This window comes from Sorghum bicolor, chromosome 3 (assembly GCF_000003195.3).
Source record: "Sorghum bicolor cultivar BTx623 chromosome 3, Sorghum_bicolor_NCBIv3, whole genome shotgun sequence".
Lineage (NCBI taxonomy): Eukaryota > Viridiplantae > Streptophyta > Magnoliopsida > Poales > Poaceae > Sorghum > Sorghum bicolor.
In genome coordinates, this window is record NC_012872.2 from 64,392,650 (window position 1) to 64,413,784 (window position 21,135).

Sequence of the window (21,135 nt, forward strand, 5' to 3'; positions counted from 1 at the left end):
CTTTCCAAGCTATATATGGTCTGCTGTAACGCTTTTGAGCTAAATAGGAAGTTTGGTAAAGCAATACGAAAGTATATCGCAGAGATGTAGACGTGCTTTTTTTTTTAACAAACACGAGGGGTTTTTGGACTCTACTAAACTGTAGACTTTGCTTCTCCTCCCTATCCATGTTTAATGTGAGTTTAGTGAAAGATGATTTTTTTAAGCCTCTTGTTTAAAATTTTTTTTTTAAGCCCGGGACCACCGGCATTTGTTTTACCAAAACTGGATCGGGAGGTATAGTATTATTCTTTTTCCCTACGCATCTGGGAAGGCATCGCTCGCAGTGCAACGACAACGCCCACGCACCACTCTTTCGTTCTTCCCGTGCACGTCCCCGACTTGGCCAGCATCTCGGTGCGCAGCTCAACTATCTCTACAGTGCTAACTAATCCTACGACGGAGTACGTTCACCCACCAGGCCACTACGCTCACCGACACGGAGGACCCACTTATTAAACAATTTGTGGGCCCCGTGTGCGAGAGTCAGAAGCCTCCCACAAGCGAGCCGGTTTTTGTTTCCTTCCCGCACCCACAACAACGGAAACAACGGCCTTCGTTTACCCCCCAAAAAGACCAACCGGAGCGAGGAGAGCAAAAAGGGGAAGAGAAAATGAATTGAAACGAACAGCGCGACCCGCGACGCGAGGGAACTCCCACCGGTCTCGGCGCCTCCGCGGCGGACAGCCTCTCCGATCTCGAGCGCGGTCCGCTCCGGCTCCTCCCTGCGTCAGCTCGCGAGGCCCTTGGAGCTTCGAGTCAGATCCGGGCGGGCGCGGCCCAGGGTGGCTCCGGTGCCGTTGAGCCGCGTGATGTAGGGTTTTCGCGCGCCGCAGAGTGGGACTGGGACTGGGAGCGATGGGGCGCCGGAAGATGTCCGCGGCGGCACCGCCGTCTCGGAGCTGGTCCAACGTTGGCGGAAGCGTAATCCCCGGTGAGATCCGTGGCTTTGTTCTATGTGTGGCGTTTGTGGATCGGCTTGGTTTCATGTCGAGCTAACTTAAGGGTGTTTGGTGACCATTCTAAATGAGGTGGTGCAATGAGTCCATTCCTCAAATTTGGTGGAATGACTCCATTCATAATACTAATTATTAGTTTGCGAGGAATGAATTATTAGGTTGCGAGGAATGAATTATTAGCTCGTAAGGATTTATGTGATGATGAATAGCCCATTCTATCCACAAACTAAGATGAGGAGTGAAAAGATGATGGACTAACCCATTTCTCAAACCAAACACCCTATTAGCTTTTGGTTTAGGCGTCGAGCCGATGACTAATGCTGTTTGTCTGTTTTCCTTTTATATCATGTATTTGTTTATTTTGCAGAACTTCGAGCGAAACACAAAATGGACTTGGAGAATTTGACGCTGACAAAACAGCCACTCAGAACATTGCATTTTTTCCTGTTAGCCATGTTACGATACTTGAAAAGATTAGCAACGTATATCCTGAGTAAGGGTGGTTTCTTCTTTCTCCTAATTGTTCTGTTGGTAGCTTCTGGAATCTTACTCGCCGTTTCGGATGGCCAGAATAAGAAGGTGTGTTGCATATCCTTCTCATGTCTTTGTCTTAATCTATGGGATATGGATAGTCATTTTATAAGAACAATGTTGTTGTTTTATTATAGCATCTTGGTAATGTATTTGAAGTTTTGAACGCTAATGTTGTTTGGCTGACAAGTATGCAGCATGTGCAGGAATTCCTTAATTATGCTAAATTTGTGTTGTGGTGGGCTTCATTAGGTGTGGCCTCGTCAATTGGACTAGGCAAGTTGTATTTTCACACCTCTCAACACTGCGTATTTTAAAATAAAAGCAAATTAATAAAATGTCGCTGGAGTTTACTTATTGACCTCTTTGGTCTTGTCCTACAAATATTTGGTTATCATGTCTTAAGTCTTAACTGTATAGTCAGTATGGTATGCTTGAAGGCTTTGAAACATATATTCTTTAATAATTTGGTCTTCGTTGCTGAATAGTGTATTAAAGGAATGATATGAGTGACCATCCTATGCCTGCTTAGTTCGTGTTTGCAACCATATTAGGATTTTATAAAGAAAACAGTTAAAGGTGGGCACCAATTGCCAGATTACATATCAAATACAGACAACAGGAGAAATAACTGGCACTAGCTTGAGTGAATAGTGGCTTTACTGTTTGCCTTTTTCATGCCATAATTATTTGCTTCTCAATATCTAGCTGTCACATGATCCAGATCCTTGCCAGTTTTTTTGTGAATGTTTCATCTGTAACTGATTCTTCATCAATTTCAGTACACTAGATTAGTTACCCTCGAACAATTTACTGTGCTGAGCTGCCGGCACCTTTTTTTCCTGCATGTACCTAGCTGTTTATGCAGAGCAGCCACATCAAATAAGTATGCAGAAAGCTGATCCCTTCTTTCCCTTATTTGGAAGGTTATTTATGGCCAGTTAGTCTTGATTCTTGAGACATTATTCTGTCAAGCTTCTGTAATGTTATTTAATCAATGCAAGTAGTCATGCCTTTTTTGCTAAGCATGGTCTGTTTGTTATCTGGATTTTACTGCCTACAATTAATGCTTGTTAAAGTTGTAAACTGGGACATGTAAATTTGGAATGTTTTATTGCTGCAACAGAGAAGCAAACTCATTTTCTAAGCTGATGATTTGAAATTTTAAATGCAGGTTCTGGTTTGCATACATTTGTGCTGTATCTGGGTCCTCATATTGCTCTATTCACTATTAAGGCTGTCCAATGTGGTCGAATTGATCTGAAAATGGCTCCATATGACACCATACAGCTAAAGGTTGGGCCATCATGGCTTGACAAGAAATGTTCAGAATTTGGACCGCCTGTGTATCCAGCATCAGCTCATTCAGTTAGGATCCCAGTCTTCGACTTACTACCTCAGATACAGCTGGAAGCAGTTCTTTGGGGAATTGGGACTGCGCTTGGCGAGCTCCCCCCTTATTTTATATCACGAGCAGGTAAAATTGCAATGCCTTTATTTTTCCGTCTAAAATTAAGTAGTGATTATTATATAGAGGAGTGGGCCTGGTGCAGTGGTAGATCCTCCACATGGGGTCTGGGGTCTCAGGTTCGAACCAGCCTCAATGCAAAATTGGCAAGGGAGCTGTCTAGAAACCTTTCCTAAACCCTACCTTTGCATGAACTTTCATCACTGTGTGTTATGCCTGTTCAGTGATATTCTATGCTATATTCCTCCACAACTTTTGCCAATCGCTGAACAGAAGTGTTACTAGCCTCTGTAGTGCTTCTAACTAAATTATCTCAACAACAACAGATACATCTTTCCTACAGTTTTACTATGTAGCATGCTGGCTTGCTGTCGCTGCATTCATTTAACTTTGATTTCATGTCCTTCTAGAGGCCCCTGAATATTTTTGCATAATCAGTATACGATATATTGCTATGTTGAGTTTTCCCCCTTAAATTCATAAAACTCATCGTATAACTGAATAATAGACCAATGTGCATAAGGCTGTGCCCATGCTGATTATTTAGGTAGCATTTGAGGTTCTGTGGAGTTTCAATTGTGTGATGGATTTTAGGGAAATAACTATTTAGAGGAATGTTGCCTGTGAGTTCTTGGGAAGAATTGGAAGGCTAGTTGTGGCATTCTGTTTCTGTTCTTTTAATCAGTTTGAGCTGCCTAACCTAAATGGATGTTGTGTCATGTTGCAGCTCGCTTATCAGGTAGCAAGTCAAAAGCTGTTAAGGAGCTTGATGCCGCTACTTCCAAAGAAGATGGGCCAGTATCATCCACTCTTAATCGAACCAAGCGTTGGCTTCTCTCTCACTCTCAACATCTCAATTTCTTCTCTATCTTGATACTTGCTTCGGTTAGTCTCCCATCTTCCATCCTTTGTTACCTAAGTTCTTCAGTGTGGATATTTTACACCCATAATTTATGAACCATTTGATTTTGTGCCTTCACAATTAATCTTTTTTGCACCTTTGTACCATGTGCAAGCTTTAGCTCCACATTTGAAAGCTGTCTAGATAAAATGACACCAACAAATAAGCGTATGGAACATTCTCTGTACAGCAGTTACCATAAGTTGCTTTGAAGGATTTTTATTCTATTTTTTTTAAAATAATTGCCTAATTTTGATGCTCGTATTAGGTTCCGAATCCACTCTTTGACCTTGCTGGTATTATGTGTGGGCAATTTGGTGTGCCTTTCTGGGAGTTCTTTTTTGCTACTTTGATTGGGAAAGCCATCATCAAGACTCATATTCAGGTGAGGTATCTAATCTTATAATATAATAGCCAGTAGTTATGTTTATTGTGATTTGTGTGTGCCTTTGTTCTACTTGTTGCCACACACTTTATTGTTAGCGTGTGTTCAATCATTTGGAGAGATTTCAATGATGGCTAGTGGTCTTTTTAATCTTTGAGAAGACATTCATTTAGTAACTTAATTAGATGGAAATGTTCTTCCATGTTGCATAGTTTCATATGCTTGTATGCCATCATTCTTATTGACTTGGATTCAAATTTTGAAATCTTACTTTTTATCTGAGAAAAAGCCAACAGCATAATGAGATTTAGACTTGATGCTAGTCTTGTTTATGTTAGGCCTTGAAAGCTTAGCTCTTTGGATATGATTTCAGCACAAACTATGTCAGGATTCTCATGAGTTGCTTTGATCTATTAGTAGGATGAGCGCTCAGTGAGTTGTGTCCTGTTTATTTCCCTATCCCCTGATTAATTCTTGAATTCCTACTTGCAATAAAATTAATTATAGTTCAGTAATGGAATACAATGTGATGATCTGGATTTGGTTTGATTCTGTAGGTTTATTGGGTATCCAAATTAGAGAATATAAAACCACCAAACTTTAAAATGAACTTCTATTTCTGAAGCACTCACTAAAATTGATTGTGATACTTCTCTGGTTAAGCTTATTATGGTACCTGACTTCCTGAATTTTTGAGTCATTTTTTTTGTCAGGTGGTTTTGACTCCAATACTGGTCTAACATGCATTATTTTTCTCTCTTGCAGACACTATTTATTGTGTCACTGTGCAACAATCAGCTCTTGTATCTTATTGAAAAGGAGCTAATCTGGATATTTGGTCACATTCCTGGGTTTTCTGCCACCCTTCCAACTGTGATTGCCAAACTTCATGCTGCCAAGGACAAGTATCTATCACCACCAGCGCCAGTCTCACCGTCCTCACAAATGGAGGTCAGTACCTTCAGTTTAAATCTGTGACAGTTTGAGCTTGAATGACCTGTCTTACCTGCCCATAATATTCATCTCAGTTTCTTATTGGTTCGATAATTGTACCATGTACAGGGGAAACAGTGGAATCTCTCTTTTACATTTGTCTGGAACTCTATAGTGTGGCTTGTGCTTCTGAACTTCTTCATTAAGATAATCACGTCAACGGCACAGGATTATCTCAAAAAGCAGCAGGATATGGAGATGGAACTTATTTCCGATTCCCCACTCCTGGACCATTCGAAAACTAACTAGTGGCACAGCTAGTGGTGTTTATTCACAGCCGCTAGCTGCAAAGATTCTCCTCTGTAGACTTGACTCCTGGGCTTCTGGCTAGGCCCCTGCAGATGATTTCAAGTTCCAACAATTAGTATTAGTAGTTATTCATCTGTACAGTGAACAAAATCATGGGCTTGGTTAACTAGTCAGGTGATGGCTGCGACCTTTTGTCATTGATCCTGTACTGGCAGTTTGTCGAGGAGTCATTCTGTTTATTTTTCGGACATCTACACGGATGAGCAGTAGGGATTGTTTATGGACCACGGTTGGCTTTGCCGAGATGTATCACTCATACCTGTTCCTATTTATTTTGGGGACTTGAAATGCAATAGAAACCCGGGAGGATTCAACAATGATACATCATTGTGTCAAGTTTACTGTGTGCATTTGGTTTGCAATTGGCGCCAGCAGGAGCAAGCGCACCTCATCGAATTTGCTAGCTCCGGAGCAGGTGGTGAATAGTCTCCGCAGAACAATACGAATCATGTTGCACTAATGGATATGATAGTTAATTATTAGTGTTATTTTTAAAGTACGAGTACCACAGATACGTTTTGCACCAGAATTAGCGCTGTCACCAAGAAATCGAGAAAAGCTCGTCATCTCACCAGAATCCAGACCAGCGAAAAACGCTGACGTGCAATCAGCGGGCATTCATCTGAACGTTTTCAAGGTATATCCTGGCCAATCAGCAGGTATATGAACAATCGAAGATATGAATCAGCAGTTTCGGCGTTCGGCTCGTCGTTCACTGTCACCTTGTGATTTGTCATGGATCGAAGCACACGTGCAGTGCAGTGCAGTGCAGCTCACTGGAGTCTGGATCTCTCGTGTCAGAGTGCGATTACACGTCAGCAAAAACCACGCTAAGCAAACTGTACCGCAACCTTTTGTGCTGTACGTACTGCTACTGCCGCTGGGAGCCCGGGACTCGTTAGGAGTCGTCGGGCGAAGACCTTTTCCACGGAACCAAACAACTGTGATAGGAGTAGAGAAATGTAGAATACAAGTAGAACGCGCATGACATATTACTGGCAGTCGTAGTGCGGCACGACGCCGAAAGTTGTAGCTGAGATCAATGAAAATTTTTCCAAAGTTGGGCCTTGTTTAGTTCACTCCGAAACCCAAAAAGTTTTCAAGATTTCATATCACATCAAATCTTGCGGCACATGTACGAAACATTAAATATAGACAAAAACAAAAAGTAATCATACATTTTATCTGTAAATCACGAGACGAATCTTTTAACCCTAGTTAGTCTACAATTAGATAATATTTATCACAAATAAACAAAAGTGCTACAATATCAAAATCCAAAAAATTTTCACATCTAAACAAGACCTTTAAAGCTTAGTGCTCTCACGCGGGGAGGAGACGAAGACAGAAGACACCACATCTCCTGTTTACCAAGCGTTTCTAGCACGACTCCGATCAGAGTCACAGTCATTGTATACTTTGCATAAAAGGTCTCTCCTCGAGTAGGGCCTTGTTTAGTTCACCCCAAAAAGCAAAATCTTTTTAAGATTTCCCGTCACATCGAATCTTACGCCACGTGCATAGAGTATTAAATATAGACGAAAATAAAAACTAATTACACAGTTTACCTGTAAATCACGAGATGAATCTTTTAAGCCTAGTTACTCTATAATTGGATAATGTTTATCAAATAAAACCAAAATTGCTACAGTTCCGAAAACTTTTCAGTTTTCGGAACTAAACAAGGGCTAGTCTCGTGTGAAAAAGGCTGAAAGCAACAAATACAAAAGAGCGAACGCTACCTAATGCCGTGCCTAAGCTTCATTGCTAATCCAGACGCCGTGCCTAAGGGAGTTGTTTTTGTTTTTGCAGACCATTTTCATACTAGGGAGTTGGTCCACGGCGGTCCAGCGTTAGCCGCTGGCAGACGAAGGGCGGTTTGACTTGATGAAAAATCTGAAAGGAAGGAACAAAACTTGGGCATCTTCATAAAAACGCGGCAGCACAAACAAAACAAATCAGTCTCTGTCGAGTGTCGACAATCAAGCAAGAGGGCGGGAGGATTGCAGAATAAGAATCGCACTTATGTTGCCTTTTTAGATTTAGGTGATAAATATATCTTAGCCTTACCAGGCCTGTTATTGTAATCTACAGGAGTAATCCCTGAAAAGGGCTGGTCGTGTAGACGAACCATGTTTTCTTTTCAATATATATAAAAATGCACAACGCTTTTGCATATTCCAGAAAACGCATTAAAAAAAAGAAATGAAATGAAATGAAAAGAAAAGGACAACTCTCTTCCAAAACGGTATAGGCCTTGTTTAGTTCCAAATTTTTTTTGGAAATCGACACTGTACTTTCGTTTGTATTTGATAAATATTGTCCAATCACGGACTAACTAGGCTCAAAAGATTCGTCTCGTCAATTCCGACCAAACTGTGCAATTAGTTTTTATTTTTGTTAATATTTAATACTCCATGCATGTGTCTAAAGATTCGATATAACGAAAAAAATTGCAAAATTTTTTTGGAGTAAACAAGGCCATACTCCAAAGTCCAAATTCACATCAGGCCACTTCCAAAACACGAGCAGTTTCCTCGAAGATTCGCTACGGCCAAGAATGAAGCGTGTTCCCACTGCCACCGGTCGTGGCACGTCAGCTGAACAAGTATAAAGTAATGCAGGCTTTGGCCTTGTTTAGTTTCAATCTTTTTTGCAAAATGGGTATGATAGTATTTTTGTTTATATTTGACAAACATTGTCTAATCATAAACTAACTAGACTCAAAAGATTCATCTCGCAAATTACAAATAACTGTGTAATTAATTATTTCTTTTATCTATATTTAATGCTCCATGCATAATGCTGCAAGATTTGATAGGACTGGAATCTGAAAAATTTTGCAAATTTTTTTAAAAACTAAACAAGGCCTTTTGTTTAATTAAGTGGATGAAAGTTTTTGAGTACCGTATCATTTTCATTTGTATTTGATAATTATTATCTAATCATAGATTAACTAGCTTAACAAATTTGTCTAATTATGCAATTAATTATTTTTTATCTATATTTAATATTTTATATATGTGTCATAAAATTTGATATAATAGAAAAAATCTTGAAAAGTTTTTTAGATTTTGGATGTAGTTAAACAAGGCCGCACTAATGCTGCTGCTGCGGCTGCTGGCACGGAGCAGAGCGTGGATGCACAGATTTTTCGTAGGAAACATGGTGATTCTGGTTTCCTGGTGGCACGAGGCCGATCGAGTCGGCGAGTCCCCGAGCAGCCGAGCTCGTCCGTCCGTCGCCCACCCCACCACCGGAGCAAAGGCCAGTTCCGGTCGCAGGCAGCGTGTCAACTGTCACGTCATTCGCTAGCGTGGAAAGGCCTTTCGCCATGAGACGCGCACGAACGGTTACTTGGCACGTCCTTTTTGCGAACGTCATAGAAGAAGGCACTTCTGCAGCTGCTCAAGACGGCCCCGGACGGCTCTCTGCCACGGACGGCCCCTGCTCTCTGCCCGTGCCCCGTGTGCGAGACCCTGACTGAGTCCCTGACTATATAAATTGATTGACGAGAGATAGACTAATCAAGTCTCCCAACCCGGGTCCTGTCTGTCTTGGTCCCCATTCCAATCCAGCATCCACACCATTGCGAGAGATCATCAGAGGATCGCGTCCAGCCGAAGCTAAGAGGAGGAGGAGGAGGAGAAGGATCGGAGGCGGGGGATTGTGAGCGTGTGCTGATGGCGGCGGCGGCGGCTGTGGCGGCGGCGGCCCCGGCGGCGGGGACCGGCAATGTCGAGTTCATCCGCGCGCGCAGCGACAAGCGGGAGTACCGCCGCGTGGTGCTCGCCAACGCGCTCGAGATCCTACTAATCAGCGACCCCGACACCGACAAGGTCCGTCCCCGTCCCCCGTCTCCGGCCGCCGCCGTTCGCCTTCTCTGCTCCTCTCTCGCAGAGCGCCGCGAAAGCGAGGAATGCTTGTGGGCTGAAGGATCATATTATTTGCGCGATTGATTTGGTTGCTAACCTCTCTCTCTGCTTCTCGCTCTGCTCAGGCGGCGGCGTGCATGGAGGTCGAGGTGGGCTCGTTCAGCGACCCGGAGGGACTTGAGGGCCTCGCGCACTTCCTCGGTGAGTTCACTGATTCCACTCCTCTCCTCACTTCCTCAGTCCTCCTCATCCCCTCGCTCATCTCGCTCTGCTCGTTGCCAACGCTTCGGTTTCGCCTTCGATTCGTTGCGTGCTCGTGCTGATCGAATCAGCAGTCTGATTCGTGTTGATTCGTGGAGTGAGGATCTGGTCTAGGGCTGTAGCCAATGATTGGGTTGGGGATTGCAAGCTGCGCCTGGCCCCAGCGCTGCACTTTCGCCCCTGCGATTCGCTCGATCGCTCGCGTGCGGGCCTGGCTTGGATCTCCTTTTGTGATCCGGCTGCGGTCTCGAATTGCCTCTTGGCGAATCACGGAGATGCCAACTTGGCTACTAGAGCTGCCTTTGTTCGTGGTGCTTTCCTCGGTCAAATGATGACGTTGCGTACTTTCAGTCAAGTCAATGGATGTTCCTTTTGTAGGTCGGCGTCTTCTGTCCGTCGGATCAAACAACTGACGGTTTGGATGCACAGCATATAATGATATAATCAGCGCAAGAGACCTGTGCTTGTTTTTGAGAGCGTCCATGATGATTGATCCTACGGCCTGTACATGCATCCCTTCCCTTGTGTCCCAAGCTTCTTTTGGCCAGGGCCCAGGGGCAATACACCATTTTTCTCACAAGTTTTAAAAATTGTGGGTGATGTCAGTTTATAAAGTCTTTAAGGGTAACGTAGTAAGTCGCCAGGTCGGTGACACTATTGAATCTCATCATACTATGGAGCGATTCAGGAATTGTTTACTCAGGACAGGACCTTGTTTTCCAAATAAATCCAAATTGCTCCTGGACCTTGCTGCCTGGTAGTGGTAGGATCCTTGGCAGCTTCCTCGCTCCTATATTTATATGATGGATGGGGGACGCCGGGACGGTCACGACAGTTCGTGCAGATCTTTATGTGTAGTTGTGTACACTGCAGCGGGCGGGTGAGTTTCACTAGTCACCGCACAAAGTTAAGTGGCACTGTGGTACACGTTGTGGGACTACCAATTACGCAAGTACCGAGCACTTGCAGGATTGTAACCTTACTCTGTATTTGCCATGCATGCAAGGCAACCTGACAGTCTACGCTAGAGGGGAGTGTTTTTTTTTTTGGCACAAAGTGTTGCTGTAATCTTGAAGAGACAACATCGCCTAAAAAGATGTTTGATGGATACCAGTGTCAGTGAACCAAAATTCATTTCCTTCTAATCATAGTCATGATTTCTTACCGTCTGTTGTAATGTCGACAATACACTATCTGTTTCTTTGTTTTCTTCCCTATCTTGGTATTGAGTTATTACCATGGTCTTGCTTACAGAGCACATGCTATTTTATGCCAGCGAGAAGTATCCTGGAGAACATGAGTACACGAAATATATCACAGAGGTACATTCTATTCATCAATTCCAATCCAAGTTTGGGGGTGGGAGAGAGGTGGGGGGGGATTCATTCTCATTTCATTTTGCAAAAAGGTTTCATCCTTTGAGTTCAACAATTAACACAAATCACACAACCATATAGATTTCGATTAGTTTGACTCAGTTGCAGTGTGCTCTACATGATTTTAGAAGCGGAGCCTGTCATAATGTGGAGAAAAGACGAGAGGAAATGCTTTTATTAGACAGGTGGCGTTTTATGACTCGTGTATTGTTCAGGGAACACTGTTTGTAAGGTTGTACCAAAAGGCCATAGGGGCATGGTGGTTAGAGTACAACTCAAATGGTTCAACGTACCAGTCTTACCATAAATTAGTAATGCAAATCTATAGCCTGCAGCTCGTCTGTGTATGGATATTTTGGTGGTGTCTTGTTACCCTTACATGGCATGGCAAATGCTGAAAAAAGGCAATAAAAATTTACTTTCATAAGTCAGTGAGTTGCTAAGCTCTCCTCTCTACACCTCGGACAGTTTCCTGCCTGGAATTCTGTTATATGATTTGTTTTGAAGTTGACTGTTACCTTATATTTTTTAATAATATTCCTGGCCACTTTTAGTGTACATTGGTTACAACTTTGACTATTTGGTATGGTGTAAAAATACCAGCATGGTGGCTCTTACAATGCATATACAAGCTCAGAGACAACAAATTTCTTTTTCGATGTCAATGTGGACAATTTTGAAGAAGCCCTAGATAGGCAAGTTTCTTGTTGAGCAGTATTTTGTTCTCAGGTTATCTATGTATGTTGGATAAGCTTCTGAGTTCAGTTCTGCATTACTGCATGGTTATTCATTGAATAAAAATGTGGTTATTTCTGGTGCACAGATTTGCTCAGTTCTTCATTAAGCCACTGATGTCACAGGATGCTGTTCTTAGAGAGATAAAAGCTGTTGATTCTGGTGAGCAGTTGTTTTGTGCGTGGTGACTATTTGCATTTGATAATGCATATCCTTCTATTTGTATTGCAAATAAAATAAATACTAATCCTTGGTTCCAAAATGTAAGTCGTTTTAGTTTTGCCCTAAATCAAACTACGTTATCTTCGACGAAGTTTACAGAAACATGCACCAACATCTACAATATAAAATAAATGCACGACCAAGACATATCCCATGGTGGATTTAACAAAACTAATTTGATGTTGCAGATGTTGGTGTATTCTTCAATTAACTTGCTCAAAATTAGAGAATTTTGACATAGGGAAAAATCAAAATTACCTTATATGTCTCAAAGCAACTAGCTTTGATGGTTGATTATTTTTATACTAGTCTGAGCTAACAACCATAATAACTATAATTTGCAGTAAAGAATTCCACATCCTGTCTAATTTGTCTATTTTATTTACCTTACAGAACACAAGAAAAATTTGTTGTCTGATGGCTGGAGAATGTATCAGGTACTTGGAAGTTCAGCATTGTCAGTTCAAGATACATCAGCTAATAATTTTGCATTCCGTGCCATCTCTCTATCAGGAATAGCAGTCAGTAGTGCATAAAGGCATTTTGAGTACACAATTTTCTTATTTGCAAGGTGTGCTTCTATATATTAATAAAATAACAGTTTAAATCTTTAAGGCAGTCATAATTATGTTACAAACAGAATCAACCATAGTTTGCATTATCGAAGTTTTGGTTCTCTTAATATCCTAGTTTATCAAATTAACTTTACAAGTTATGCTTCCATATTATGAGAACACCACTGTAATTTTTTGTAGCAATCATACTCACTTTGGAACAAGAATCAACCATACTTTTCATTATCTAAGTCTTGCTTATCCTCAAAATATCTTCCAGTTTTCAAACTTACCAGTTCACTTTAAAGTTTTGATCCAAAAGCCATGCTACATTGTGGCCTCAGTTTCTTTCTTTTTTAACTCTCACAGCTTCAAAAGCATCTGGCTTCAAAGGATCACCCTTACCACAAATTCAGTACAGGTAAGAATGCTCTATGTTCAGATAAGTTGCATGGGTACTCATTTTGGCAGCTTATTATCTTTGTTAGTTGTTGGACCTAACTAGTTTGGGAAGCAAGAATTATGCAAAGGAGAAGAGCCAAAGGAGCTAGTTCTTATATAGGCATTTAGGTCTGGCTGCTTCAGTAAACAACATAGCTACAGTAACCAACTTTCTATCAGTACTTTTTTCTCTCTCTGGCACAAACACAGCTGCTATTCATTGCATTAGAAGCATAGATCTCAGACTGTTATAACTCAGTTCAAGCTAGCAATCTAGGGACATCTTCTGGCCATGCATTATTGTGTATTCATGGGAATTTTCAATCCCAAATATGTAATGAGTTTTGGATTTGTCATTTTGATTTTTCGAATTTTCCATTTAATATATCAGGAAGTTGGGAAACACTAGAAACTAAACCAAAAGTGAGGGGCCTGGACATCAGACTTGAACTTCTGAAGTTTTACGAGAATTATTCAGCGAACCTTATGCATCTTGTTGTTTATGGAAAGGGTAAGTATTGCAAATTAGTACATTGGAGTACATAAGCCTATTTGTTACTGATAAAATGATTTTGCAGAGAGCCTCGATTGCATTCAGGGCTTGGTTGAGCGTATGTTTAGTGACATAAAAAACACTGATCAGAGAAGTTTCAAATGTCCAAGTCATCCTCTTTCAGAGGAACATTTGCAGGTAGAATATGGAATGCTTGACAGTTCTATTTGTCAGCGCATTTGACAGTTCTAATTGTTAGAGAAAATTGGTTTAATGATGGCAAATGTGGGTGATTTCTCATATATACAGCTTCTTGTCAAAGCACTACCAATAGAAGAAGGGGACTATCTAAGAATTATATGGCCAATTATACCTAGCATCCAGTTTTACAAAGAAGGTCCTTGCCGTTACCTGAGTCACCTCATTGGCCATGAAGGCGAGGGGTCCATCTTCCATATTATAAAGGAGCTAGGTAAGTTTGCTTCCACAGTTGGTTGTTTTGCTGACCTTATCCACTCGAGATATATAGTTGTGTCATCCTTTACTTGTCAACCTGTAACATATCTAATCTGACTACTGTAGGATGGGCCATGAACTTAATGGCTGGAGAGAGCACTGACAGTAATGAATATTCCTTTTTCTCAGTAAGCATGAGGCTCACTGACGCTGGTCATGGTCAGTTTTGATCCATATTTGCTTACTTGAAGTAGCATAACTATTTTAATTTGAAGCACTTAGATATTACTTAAGCGGTTAAGCCTTTTATGCTGCAATGATTGTACATTGTAGAACACATGGAGGATATTGTTGGGTTGATCTTCAAATATCTTCATCTATTAAAAGAAGATGGAGTCCATGAGTGGATATTTAATGAGGTAATGGAAAGGGTGATGGCTTACATATCAAGTAATATTATATTCGATGAATTGCTTGTTTTCATGTTATCTTTTCCTTTCACAAAACATTTAGAGGTTGTTTGTTGCCAATACCGGTTGATAAGTCATAATATCAACTCTTCTACATGTGATTAGCATCTTGTGGAACAAATTAATTGATTTACATTCGGTTACACAAAAAGTAAATGCTAATATTGTCATTTTCTAGCTTGTGGCGATAAATGAAATGGAGTTCCATTATCAAGACAAAGTCCATCCAATCAACTATGTGATGCATACTGTCTCAACTATGCGGGTATATTTCGCTACAACCTATAGCATGATCCAGCTTTTGCAGTTATTTCTAATATAAATTTATCCTTATAGATAATATATTGTCTTGTGGTATTCTCTTTCATTGACAACACTAATCAACAAACATTCTACTGAGTACAATTTCATTATTGTGTCAGACATCTGTTGAACTGTAACTGTTCATTATTATCCTTAGACTTCAGTTTCAAATACTTGTAAGCTGTATTGCAGTTGTTCCCACCAGAAGAATGGCTAGTTGGAGCAGCATTACCATCAAAGTATGCACCACAAAGAATAAATATGATACTCGATCAACTATCACCTGAAACAGTAAGGTACGCTCTGCAGTCTGCCATCTATATCATTATCCTTGTAAACACATATACATGAAATGATTCTTTTCTAATCTAAGATATAAAAGGAGGAGAGTTTGTAAATCAAGCAATAGAATCAAAATTATCTTCCCTTTTGCCACTTCCGTTACTGATGAGTATGCAGATCAAAAAGAAAAAAAAAAGGGAGCAGAAGCTGTAATAAACTTTGTCAACTAGAGTACCTTCTTCAATCTTATAGTTCAGCTAGCAGTAGGAGATACATTAGTAACTCTGGCAAATCTTGTGAAATCTCCCTTCCTGTCACTGGGGGCCAAATACAAAAGCCTACTTGCAGTAGGAGATACATTCGTAACTCTGGCAAATCTTGTGAAATCTTGGTTTATGATTTTGTTCATTCACATATGCATATATGTATCGGAAAATGTTGGGAGTTGATGGAACTGTGCCCGGATGTATACTGTGTTTAATTTTGTAAAAATATGATCTGGGAAGCTCCACATGCTTAGTGTAAGCACGTGTTGGCCTAGCTATCTTATAATCCATACTCACCCACCCACCCCAAAAAAAAGACCAAGGACTAACTTGGTGGCTTTATATTAAGAGGAAAATAGGGCACTCAAATTTGCCTTGACAAGGACTTGACCTCAGTCAACTGACTCTTATAGTCCATACAATTTGGGTAACTCTTTCAAAGGTGGTAGTTAAAATGTTAATCCCAGTAGCTGATTATTCCACTTCAGTTTCATATAATTGAATTTGTTTTCCATGTACTTTGCCCATTGTACCATATGCATTTGTTCTTTCTTTATGCCTTCTTTCTCTTTATTTAGGATATTCTGGGAGTCCAAAAAATTTGAAGGATCTACGAGTTCTGCTGAGCCCTGGTACAACACACCATATTCAGTTGAAAATGTCACTCCTTCTGTGATACAGGTTCACCTTTTCAAAAGTCCCATTTTCTTGTATTCCCTCATTGAATTCATCTTATTTCACCTAACCTGTTGATGTGCTAACATATTGTTATTGATTTTCTCTACTTGACAGCAATGGATTAAAAAAGCTCCTACTGAGAAACTCCATCTCCCAAAATCTAATATCTTCATACCAAAGGATTTATCTCTTAAAGAAGTGCATGAAAAGGTCGGTTTTAGAGTACCTCAATGCTAACATCATTGTACTTTTTTTACTCGAACATGCAGGAGAATCATCTGCGTACTCATATTCATTTGAAATCGTTGGGACCTTGTGTAGTAAATAACTCTAATGAAAAGGGTAATGTTTTACCAGGTTATTTTTCCAACAGTGTTAAGGAAGAGCCCACTTTCACAGTTGTGGTATAAGCCTGATATGCTGTTCTCCACACCAAAGGTTCACATTATCATTGATTTCCACTGTCCATTATCCAGCCACTCCCCTGAAGCAGTTGTTGCTACTGAGCTCTTTGTTGAATTGTTAGTAGATTATTTGAATGCTTATGGTAAGCACGAATCTGTAAATTTGGTGTACTTTTATATTTTTCCATGCATAGCAATCAATTTAAAGAGTACTGCCAACTTTAAGTTCATGTATACTATCTGCATTTTTTGCAGCTTATGATGCTCAAATTGCTGGTTTATTCTATTCAATATATCTTACTTCAGCTGGATTCCAGGTATTTTTAAGTTACTATGATTGCTTATATCTTCAGTGCACACTACTAACAGATATATGCTTCGCATTTATAATTATCATGCTGACTGTTGAAATTCTGTTGCAACGTGAAGTTACTGCTATTATGCTAATTTCTGTTAGAACTCTCCCATTTAACTTTAAATGTTTGCCAAAGGTTTCTTTAGGTGGTTACAATGACAAGATGAGAGTTCTCTTAAATGCCATACTAGTGCAAATTGCGAATTTTGAAGTTAAGCCAAACAGATTTTCTGCCTTGAAGGTAATATGTGGATCTTATTACTTTCGTTATTGTTCCCTTTCATAATATTTCTAAGCCGCATTTAACCTTACAGATGATATGTCAGATTTGAGTTGTTGACATGATATTCCATGGACCCTATGCTCTGCATGTGTGTTATTCTTATTCATTATTGAGATATATTTGTTGGCTTACAAGGAAGTTATGGCAGGCTTCCAAAAATCATCTAGCTAAATAGAAGGTCTTTACACTTAAATTTAGTTTATACAAATGAAGCGATCTAAAATAATTCTTTTTATTTTGGTGTCCAAGTTATGCACCTAATCATGCAGTATTACAGTCTTAGTCAATACCTATTAGAGATGCTAATAAATGTGACCTCCTTCCCAAATTATAGGTTGTTTTGGCTTTTTCTATCTAGATTCTAGACATATCGTATATCTAAGTGCATAGCAAAAGCTATGCATCTAGACAAGCCAAAATGACCTATAATTTGGGACGGAGGGCCTAGCTAACAAAAAGACACCACAATTTGTGCAGGAAAAAAAAAGGCTATTAAGCATATATCCTATTAATCAAGCCCGTGCCTAGGATTTTGAGGCCTTGGTGTGTGAAACACAAAATGTGACCCTAAACTAGGGAAATACAAATAGCTGGTATGTAGTTTCTAACTCTACAAGACGTGGAAAAGTAATGAACTTTTTGTTTCACGTTTCACAAATAGAACAAAGCTAAATTAAGAATAAAGTGAAGTTCATGTAACCAATAAAGGATGTAAGTTTTGAATGTGATCAAACCTTGATGCAAATTTGTTGACACAAGGTCAATAGAATTGAATCCCTAAGCATCCACGTCCAGGATGCAAGAAGCCATAAAGATATTACACACCGTCCAGAGTAGTAACAATGCGGGTTTTGGCCGTATGTGGAACCTAACCCATACCTTGGAGCAAATTTTAGGCTTGACATAACTGGACTTAGTGACTAAGTAGTGATTGGGGGTCCTTAATTTTGGGGGGGCCTGTGCTATCACGCAACCATGTCTAGTTCCAAGGTTTAACTGTTTTGTGTTGGTGCAGTTTTTTATGCATTCATGCATAGCAAGTGGCACATTGCATCATGATTATGATGAAATAGAGCAATATGCACATTTCAAAAAGGCAGTGATGCTAAGGATTATCGTAATTTCTTATGAGTAATTACTGACCAACATCTTAAATCTCAGGAAACTTCTGTCAAGGACTACCAGAATTTCAATTTTCGACAACCTTATTCTCAAGCTTCATACTATGTCTCTTTGATATTGGAAGATAAAAGATGGCCTGTAGCTGAGAAACTTGAAGCTCTTTCTAAGCTTGAATCAGATTCTTTTGCAAAGTTTGTACCACACCTACTGTCGAAAACATTTTTGGAATGTTATGTTCAAGGTTTGGCATTTGTATCGATCATAGTGTTTATTTATTTATGTGTGTCTTGAGTGGAAAATATTTCTAATTGCACGTTTACAATTCTCCTTGTAGGGAACATTGAACCAAGTGAAGCAAAATCTGTCGTAGAAGAGATCGAGAACACTATATTTAATGCCCCCAATTCTTTGTTCAAATCCATGTCTCCATCAGAATATCTGACTAAAAGGATCGTCATGCTTGAAAATGAGTTGAAATGCTACTACCAAACCGAGGGATTAAACCAGAAGAATGAAAATTCATCAGTTATCCAATATATACAGGTATAGATGTCTTCTTTTTTTTTTCTGAAAGAAGGTATAGATGTCTTGTGTCCTTCCATGCAGTAAAGGCCTGTTTGCTTTGTGGACTGGACCTGTCTGGCGCAGGCAGCTCTCCCAAGCAGGGCTGGATGAAGCTGCCTTGGTGGTGCTGCCCAGGCCAGGTTCCCAACCAAGTGCAATCATACCTCCATTTTTAAATATATATTACGTTTAGGACAAACTATTTAGTTAAAAATAAACTAAATAGTTTGTCTTAAGCGTCATATATTTGAAAAGGGAGGGAAAATTAATCAAAAACTTAAGTGATTGGTGGTTTGTACTTTGTAGCTTTCATTAGATTCAGCAAGTTTTACCCCATTTATTTAACATTTTAAAGCTGTGATACAATATTATGCTTACGTCCAAACTAATATCAAGTACTCAAACTCAACAAGAATTTATTTATTAGTCAGAATGACTTAAAGGAGTCTTCTCTGACCCATAGTTAATGTAAGAATTTACTCTCCCTGGTTCAGTATATCTGATTTTCTGATTATATATGGAATTTACCTTGCTAGGGACATTCAAACTAACTGTAAGCATTCCAGATACTAAGTATCTTTAATATATTCAGGTGCATCAGGATGACGCCATTTTGAATATCAAACTTGAGCTGTTCTCTCTAATAGCAAGCCAGCCAGCCTTCAACCAGCTACGAACTGTTGAACAACTTGGGTATATAACAAGTCTTTCTATGAGGTATATGCTTGAGGTTACATGTACTGCTTGTCAATTTCTCCTTTTAGGAATAACATGAAGATTTAGTTCACATTTGAAAATTGAAATATCATTTAGATCTTAGCTTTCAATGATTGCGACATTCTACAGATTCGACTATGGAGTCCTGGCACTCCAGGTTGTTATCCAGTCCACAGTAAAGGTACACGTGAACCTAGAGTAGTTTATTCTTTCTTTCTTTCTTTTCTTTGGAAAGAACCTACAGTACTTGTTGCTCCTGCTGATACTTTGTTGGATGCCTAGGATCCTTCATACCTTGATGGTAGAGTTGATGAATTCTTTAAGATGTTTGAAAGCAAAATCTATGAACTCTCCGACAAGGATTTCAAGGTTAGTGGTTTGCATTATGGTTTCCCGTTCCATTCACGCCTAATGAACTTTTCCAGTAAACCATGTGCTTTGCAATGCAAAATTGTTGTTCCATTAAGTATATCATGCAACACTCTTTAACATCTCCACCATTGGATTGAAAGAAGCCACATCCACCAGAACATGTGGACCTAGATAGTGGATCAAAAGGATGGGAAACTATGGGTTTAAAAAAACAGAAATATTACGTGATAGTCTAAGTTTATCCTCATTTTTTTATTTTTCCTGTAATGTTGGACTATTTGTATGCTCATAACCAAAGGACATTACTTCATATCACTGGACTAGATCTTTTTGTGCTTGAAGCATTGACATGGGCTTTGTTATTTCAGAGAAATGTGAAATCACTAATTGATTCTAAACTGGAGAAGTTTAAAAACTTATGGGAGGAATCTCATTTCTACTGGGGAGAGATTGAGGCTGGAACTCTAAAGTTTGATAGAGTGGAATCTGAGGTAAGTGTTCTCCTTTCAGCAACAATGCCTGTAAAGGAAATTGTATCAAGTATAAAGCAAACAGGCTGTAGCCTTTCAAGTTAACAGATAATACTGTAATAGTTGAAAATTTTCACGAAATTTATAATTGTCGCTAGCTTATATTCAGAGGAAACAGAAATAAGAAGATTGTGCCAGTAATTGTCAAGATATATGACCGTTGCTAACAAATGTAACAGGTGGCACTGCTAAGAGAGCTCAAGAAAGAAGAATTCATTGAGTACTTCGACCAGTACATAAAAGTGGACGCACCTCAAAGAAGGACACTAAGCGTGCAAGTCTTCGGCGGCAACCATTCGGCAGAATTCAAGAAGGCGATCGCCGAAGCCGATCCGCCCAAAATGTACAGAGTTACAGACATATTCGGCTTCAAACGATCGAGGCCGCTGTACAGCTCACTCAAGGGAGGTCCGGGCAGGATCACCATGGACTGACAGCCATCATGCAGCTATTCCTGTACTTAGTGTAATGGCCTGTGCATATATACGCATGAATTCGATTCTGAATCCTGCATCAGATTCGATTGCACGATTGATGCTATTCTTCACTGATTGGTTTTAACCAATAATCCACGACAGCGTATCACTTTCTGGGCAAATCCAGGGACCTGTATAAAGTCATGTGCACATGTCTCTTTGCATTTCTTCCGACAGCTATGCAGTCTGTACAGTTACATATCCACAGTGCACTAGAACTAGAAGGCGCCATGAGGAGCTAGCCGACGCCGAGAGATGAACACAGCATCTACACACAAATATACAGCTTCAACCTGGCTCCCCGTGCCCGGCGCC

General features: G+C 40.0%; 2 protein-coding genes across 3 annotated transcripts; both read left to right on the plus strand.

Moving 5' to 3' along the window:
• Nucleotides 595-5,907, plus strand: LOC110433904 (vacuole membrane protein KMS1-like). Of its 2 annotated transcripts, none has more exons than XM_021456957.1 (8): nt 595-973; nt 1,366-1,577; nt 1,727-1,805; nt 2,704-3,006; nt 3,725-3,882; nt 4,167-4,283; nt 5,049-5,234; nt 5,346-5,907. In XM_021456957.1, the coding sequence occupies exons 1-8, from the start codon at nt 898-900 to the stop codon at nt 5,523-5,525; spliced, it is 1,311 nt and encodes a 436-aa protein (XP_021312632.1). In that variant the 5' UTR covers nt 595-897; the 3' UTR covers nt 5,526-5,907. The 2 variants fall into 2 exon arrangements, with proteins under 2 accessions (XP_021312632.1, XP_021312633.1); XM_021456958.1 differs by having other exon boundaries at nt 627-973; nt 1,736-1,805.
• Nucleotides 9,024-20,934, plus strand: LOC8054706 (insulin-degrading enzyme-like 1, peroxisomal). Its single transcript, XM_002456397.2, has 26 exons — nt 9,024-9,424; nt 9,586-9,661; nt 10,976-11,043; nt 11,701-11,792; nt 11,921-11,994; nt 12,448-12,491; nt 12,978-13,029; nt 13,441-13,560; nt 13,628-13,740; nt 13,852-14,014; nt 14,125-14,217; nt 14,332-14,417; nt 14,647-14,733; nt 14,964-15,067; nt 15,898-16,000; nt 16,112-16,207; nt 16,355-16,544; nt 16,657-16,718; nt 16,893-16,997; nt 18,201-18,402; nt 18,496-18,704; nt 19,318-19,442; nt 19,572-19,623; nt 19,725-19,811; nt 20,183-20,305; nt 20,524-20,934. The coding sequence occupies exons 1-26, from the start codon at nt 9,269-9,271 to the stop codon at nt 20,776-20,778; spliced, it is 2,937 nt and encodes a 978-aa protein (XP_002456442.1). The 5' UTR covers nt 9,024-9,268; the 3' UTR covers nt 20,779-20,934.